This window comes from Triticum aestivum, chromosome 2B, assembly GCF_018294505.1.
Source record: "Triticum aestivum cultivar Chinese Spring chromosome 2B, IWGSC CS RefSeq v2.1, whole genome shotgun sequence".
Taxonomy (NCBI): Eukaryota; Viridiplantae; Streptophyta; class Magnoliopsida; order Poales; family Poaceae; genus Triticum; species Triticum aestivum.
This window is the reverse complement of record NC_057798.1, coordinates 762,954,061-762,960,382: the sequence shown is the minus strand read 5'-3', so window position 1 is coordinate 762,960,382 and position 6,322 is coordinate 762,954,061. Positions and strand designations below refer to the sequence as shown.

The 6,322-nt window shown below is 43.4% G+C and overlaps 1 protein-coding gene across 1 annotated transcript; it reads left to right on the top strand.

Annotated features, from left to right (window-relative positions):
• Positions 1 to 339: 339 nt before the first annotated feature.
• LOC123047244 (diacylglycerol kinase 5) lies at positions 340 to 5,381 on the top strand. Its single transcript, XM_044470741.1, has 13 exons — positions 340 to 600; positions 1,772 to 2,006; positions 2,136 to 2,258; positions 2,341 to 2,469; positions 2,806 to 2,891; positions 3,096 to 3,219; positions 3,361 to 3,409; positions 3,652 to 3,734; positions 3,879 to 3,946; positions 4,163 to 4,240; positions 4,471 to 4,558; positions 4,657 to 4,773; positions 4,871 to 5,381. The coding sequence occupies exons 2-13, from the start codon at positions 1,773 to 1,775 to the stop codon at positions 5,198 to 5,200; spliced, it is 1,509 nt and encodes a 502-aa protein (XP_044326676.1). The 5' UTR covers positions 340 to 600; position 1,772; the 3' UTR covers positions 5,201 to 5,381.
• Positions 5,382 to 6,322: the final 941 nt, after the last annotated feature.

The following is a 6,322-nucleotide window of genomic DNA, read 5'->3' as shown; positions in this document are numbered from 1 at the left end:
AATTTGATGATCATTCCATTTACACAATCGCATTATTATAGACAGGTAAATCACAAGCCAACGTACTAGAAGATTTATATTCCGTTGCAACACACGGGCATTGTTCTAGTTTCTTATTACAACTACATATACTACCTTTTATTTATGTTTTTTTTTCTTCCAGTAATTACTTCCGTATATATGGTTTGCTCATCCTATAATAAACAAACTAATAAGAAAGGAAAGAAAAGAAAAGAAAAGGAAGGGAAAAGTCAGAAGCGCGGCGGGCCACCGCGGACGCCAGTGGGACGTTGCGGACTTGGACAAACTGCTGACGCCCGCCTCCCCACTCCATGATGAACCGCAGGCCAGGACCGGGGGTCGTTTTCCTCTGCTCTTTCCTCGCCGTCCTCGCCCGCCCGCTCGGCGCTCGCCGCCACCACCACCATCCCAAGCACCCCAACCCCGAATCCACTCGCCCCCACTCCCCTATTAGTACCCCCGCTCCCACGAAGAATCTCCCCCAACTCCTCCCCCCTCGGTCTCCGGGCAGTCCATCCACCGAATCCGCCGGACGCGCCGAGCCTCCCCCGACCTTTCCGAACCCGCCGGGCAGTCCAGGTAAAGATCCACGGCCGGCCACCGACCACTCTGAATCTTGCGAGGGGATCTTTTGCCCGGAGATATTTTCTTTTCTTGGGTCATCGTTTTCCCCCGCATTCCGGTTACCGGAATTCGATCCATGTCTCTGCTGTCGGTGGTCGCTGCATCTGTCTCTCCCCCTCTAGATCCACGCGCGGCGGTTACTTCATGGGCGTTGGCCTGATTCCCGATGGGTGTTGTGTTGGCGTGTTGCTGTGGGTTGGGGATCTGGTTCTTCCTCTGGCGGAGGGCTTCAGTTGCCGGGCCTTTTATTTCCTACACGGCACGACACATGGCTTGCCTGCTTCTTTCCGCGGTTAGCGTCAATGGTTCGTCGAAGAAATTGTGGGCGGCTGTGGGCGTGTCGCATTGCTCCTCCCAAGATGAACTGGTAGCATCGTCGCAGCGGAATTCACTTCCGATTCTTCTTCTGCAGTACTGTATATAACTTCGAGAGTAGTACAAAGCGTCTTGTTTAGTTGTTTCAAGTTCTGCATCCGCTTCTTGTGCCATACTTTATTCTGCTTCATGGTTCGTTCTCGTTGCTACTTTGTGTACTACCGCACTGCGCTGGCACACAGCGCTGTTTTCCCAAGATGGTAACGGGAATTTTGTGCAGTCATGGGATGCGCAAGGATATGAGTGTTATTTTTGTTTGGCGATACTCCTGCTTTGGTACAGTTGTAAAGATCGCTGAGTTAGAAAATACCATCCAGGTGTCATTTCCATGTGTGGCACCAGGCCCCATGCCATCCTCGCTTTAAATGATTTTCCAGTTTAAATCTTTTCGACATGGTATGGACATAATTTTTTGTACCAAATGCGCCCACAATTTGTGGTTGGTAAATGCGATGTGAACTCTGTTTCGTTCATTTTCCAGTCTAGAAATATTTCCTGTCACGCAATTACACTTAATTGACTTTGCATCAAGAATCTTGATGAACTGCTACTGGCATGCTTTTATTGGAGAATGACTTGGGTGTTGCAGTTCATTAATGGGGATGGCTATGGTACTTGGTTCTAAAAGATACTTTTGAACCACCACTTCTTTAATTTTTCAACTTCCTCACTCACACTTGTAGAATGAGTGGTAGATTGCTAGTGCAGAGAGTGTTCATAAGGTACTAAAATTGTCTACCATGATGTGCAGGATGGACTGCAGGATGGACGGATGTGCGATTAGCACTAACGGTTCTGGCAGCAAGTCATGCGGGCCGCTGTCGGACTACCACATTCCAGACTACATACTAAAGCCAGACTCTGAACCAGTCATCATTGATAATGCACCAATTTGTCCCGTGGTGGTCTTCATCAACTCTAGAAGCGGTGGCCAACTTGGAAGTGGTTTGATCAAATCATACCGTGAAGTTCTCAATGAAGCACAGGTACCTGGCCTAGCAGTTGCAGAAGCTGTGATGCTGAAACAGTGCATTACTTTGATCCCTTGATCTGCAGTAGCTCTTTAAATCATGTTCTGATTGCTGGGGAGATTTACATCATTCACCTTTTCACAGGTTTTTGATCTCTCTGAAGAGTCCCCTGACAAGGTGCTGCACAGGTTGTATGCCAACTTTCAAAGGCTAAAGTCTAACGGTGACCCTCTTGCTATTCAAATTGAGAAGAGCCTGAGACTAATTGTGAGTGTCCTACCTTCATAATCTTAATAATGTACAAAAGAATGTCCTGTTTCTTTGTCTGAACTAAGGAGCTTTCAAACAGGTTGCTGGTGGTGATGGCACCGCAAGTTGGCTGCTTGGAGTAGTTAGTGATCTGAAGCTTATGCACTCACCCCCTGTTGCTACTGTGCCTCTGGGAACCGGAAACAACCTTCCTTTTTCATTCGGATGGGTAATGCTAGTGCCTAATTTTTGTTATGACTTACGAGCACATATTCTCTTAATGTATGATGAATATTTCTCTTTATGTACCTCATGTTTGATGTTACTGGAACATTTATGTGTTCCTGACAAACAAAAGAACATACCAGTACCACAAGTTAATTTTCTTGTTTGGCTGTTCCATGAGGAATGCAACTTCTTGTTTTAATGTACACGGTTGTCAGTTTCCTTTGACATGTTCTTTTTACCTGGTCTGCGCACAGTGCAAGGCCTGAATTTTCTATACCTTGCTTCCTCAGTTCACCAGGAATTAAGTTTTTGATATTCATTTTAACTTGAACTGCAGGGAAAGAAGAACCCAGCTACTGACAAAGAGGCAGTCAAATCCTTCCTTGGGCTAGTGAAAGAAGCAAGAGAAATGAGCATTGATAGGTATTGTCTCACCTATAATGTGCTTCTGAAAAGAAACTATCTTCTGATTAGCGTGCACATCTTGGCATGAACGGTCATTTCACATACTATTTCTCTATTCCAGACTTCCAGTTGTTGTCCCAGTCAGTTTAATGCATAAGTAAAACATGTCCTCTATTCTGCTTATGACAGAACACTCAATCTAGATGCACTTTACTATTTCAGTTGGCATATCATCATGAGGATGCGAGTTCCACAGGAAGGTCCATGTGATCCCATTGCCCCGTTAGAGCTGCCTCATTCACTGCATGCGTTCCACCGTGTAACAGGCGCCGATGAGCTCAATGTGGTAGGACATATTTCTGCTGCTACTATTTATTGTTAATCCTTCAATTACTAATGTAATATTAACAATGGACCATCACGTGTAAATGCCATTTATAGACTTGGAAATGTTACGAGTTTATTAACCAATTATGTCTTTGTTCAGGAGGGTTACCACACATTCCGTGGAGGATTTTGGAATTACTTTAGTATGGGTAAGAGTTCCTCTGCTTACTGCTTAGCTTATATTTTAGACAAAGGCTTGTGACAATTTCAGACGATAAACATTTTTCATAACTATATTTGTTGGTGCATGCTAGTTCTCAGTTCTCACTACCATAGTACATGCCTCAGAGTTCAAAATTATGGGATCCATTTTCTAGTAAATGTGTAAGCGTGTCCTGATTTTGAATCATGCAAGAAATTATGAATATGACCATGATTTTATACACTGCAGGTATGGATGCTCAAGTGTCTTATGGGTTCCACTCTGAAAGGAAGAAAAATCCAGAGAAGTTTAAAAACCAGCTAACGAATCAGGTATTTTTTTGGTGTGTTTGTGTGGGAAACAATTTTCTTTATCCTTTCCTTTGAGTTGATTGGTAATTCAGAAATCAGAATTGCTAGCCCGCCTGTGTGATGTATAAATGTATGATGAGTCTTGCGATGCATTTTTGTATGCAGGGTACATATGCTAAACTTGGACTTAAACAAGGATGGTTTGCTCCTTCTCTAACCCATTCTTCTTCAAGGTAGTTTATCAGTAATGCAACCATTGTGCTTTTGGTCTTGCTCATGTTATCTTTATTTTCCAACTATTAGCGTTTTGATGCTTTATTGAGCTATGAAAGTATCAATCAATTTAGATCTGTAGGTAGAACTCACAATAACTTAGCCATCAGCTTTTAAGAGTTCTTATATACCTTGACCTCAGATATGTATATGACATTTCGAACTCCCATTTTCAGGAACATTTCTCAACTTGCAAAGGTGAAGATCATGAAAAGACCTGGTGCCAAATGGGAAGAGCTTAAAATCCCCAGCAGGTAAATAAATCATTATTCCCTTTTTGCAGTATCAGCAGTATTTGTGTACAGTTAGGCAATTTTTATTTGGCACATCTTAAATGCCTGCGCCTACTTTGTTCAATCAATTTGCCACCTGCTAATTTCTTGTAGTTGAGGTGGCATACATTTGGAATTTTGGTTTTCATTATGTGTAAGAATTGCATTACGGCCAGTTACAAAGAAAATCAACAAACTTTCTTTTCTTTCAGTATTCGATCAATTATCTGTCTCAATTTGCCAAGTTTCTCGGGAGGATTCAATCCCTGGGGAACTCCTGGCACAAGGAAGAAACAAGACGTAAGTTTCCCTTCTTGCAAACATTCGACTGAGTCGCATTGTCATATTGATGACTTGCTTTTGCAGAAATTAACAATCTTACCTGTCAATGTATGCAGAGAGACCTGACTGCGCCTTATGTTGATGATGGACTCATTGAGGTTGTCGGCTTTCGTGATGCTTGGCACGGTCTCGTCTTGCTGGCCCCTAATGGACATGGGACTCGTCTAGCACAGGTGAAGTACCTTGGTTCTTTCACCATTCAGTACGCTGCAGATTCATTTCATTGCTGACTGACAACCGACTGGCTTTGACGGCAATTTCACTGTCCAGGCTCATAGGATCCGGTTTGAGTTCCACAAAGGAGCAGCCGACCACACGTTCATGAGGGTCGACGGCGAGCCATGGAAGCAGCCACTCCCCAGCAACGACGAGACCGTCGTCGTCGAGATCTCCCACCTCCGCCAGGTCACCATGCTCGCCAACGGCCACTGCAAGTCAAAGAGTGTTGAGGACCCTATGACTCCATCAAGCCACGGGCATGAGAACGACGACAGCGACAGCCTGGAGGACGAGGACGAGTGGAAGGAGGGGAGGAAGAAGTTTGGGGCTGCGGATACCTTCAAGTTACCTGACGAGGTCGACATCGCACACCTTAGCTGAGTGATTAGTCGAGGTTTCAGATTTCAGAATGCTCGCCACTGCTGGCAGTGATTATTCCCCTTTGTTTATGGTGTTAATTTCGGAGCTTAATTAATTAGCAGCCTTGTGTAGACCGGCAATATTCACTAACCGCAAAATCGGCAAGTGTTTGCAATGCAATTGTTCTCTTGTTGGAAGCGTATAGTGGTGCCTCTCTCTTTCTCTCTTTTTTTTTTGCGGGTGTATAGTGGGGCAATTCAGATTACACTGCATAGGCAGTCAGGTTCAGTCTGTAGTACTCCATCCGTTCCTAAATATTTGTCTTTTTAGACATTCAAATGGACTACAACATATGGATGTATGTAGACATATTTTAAAGTGTAGATTCACTCATTTTATTTCGTATGTGGTCACTTGTTGAAATGTCTAGAAAGACAAATATTTAGGAACGAAGGGAGTAGTTTTTTCTTTTCTTTTGCGGGGCAGTCTAGTTTTTTTATGGCCTCTTTTAACTCGAAGCATTTTCCTAGCAGTTTTTCTCCAAGGAATTCCTTTTTATATTTTATTAAAAAAAAATTGGCTCAAATCTCTTGCAAGAATTCATTCTTTGTCGGTGAAGCGATAAAACAAAATTTATTTCTGGCTTTTTGTCAAAGAGGCCCTTATTAAGGTCAACATGTAGTCAGATGAACACAATTCACATCAGTTCCAAGATGCAAACCTCGATCTGTACGAAGTGAAGCATCTAAAACACAACTAAGGGCTAGTTCTTTGGAAAACGCTAACAATCAGCTGGCGGATCGCTCGGCCGCATCCGCCGCCTGCTTCACTTGCCAGGTGCCTTCCTGGGCGCACCCTCAATCTATTCCCCTAGAATCAGAAGCATCATGCGTTCGTTGCCGTAAAGTGTTTTGCAACAACTGCTGTGTTGGAATGAGGTTCTGCTACATGACCTATGTTGCAAAAGAAAATTTATTCAGAAAAAAAAATCACAACAAGACCTCTATTGCAAAAAAATAAAAAATCCAGAATAAGATCTCTGTTATAGAAATTTCTGCAACATAGCCTCTGTTACAAAAGGTTCCACAACACAATCGTTGTTGCAACTGTAAGGAGGCTGGGCTCTTTGTTGGTAAAAAACTA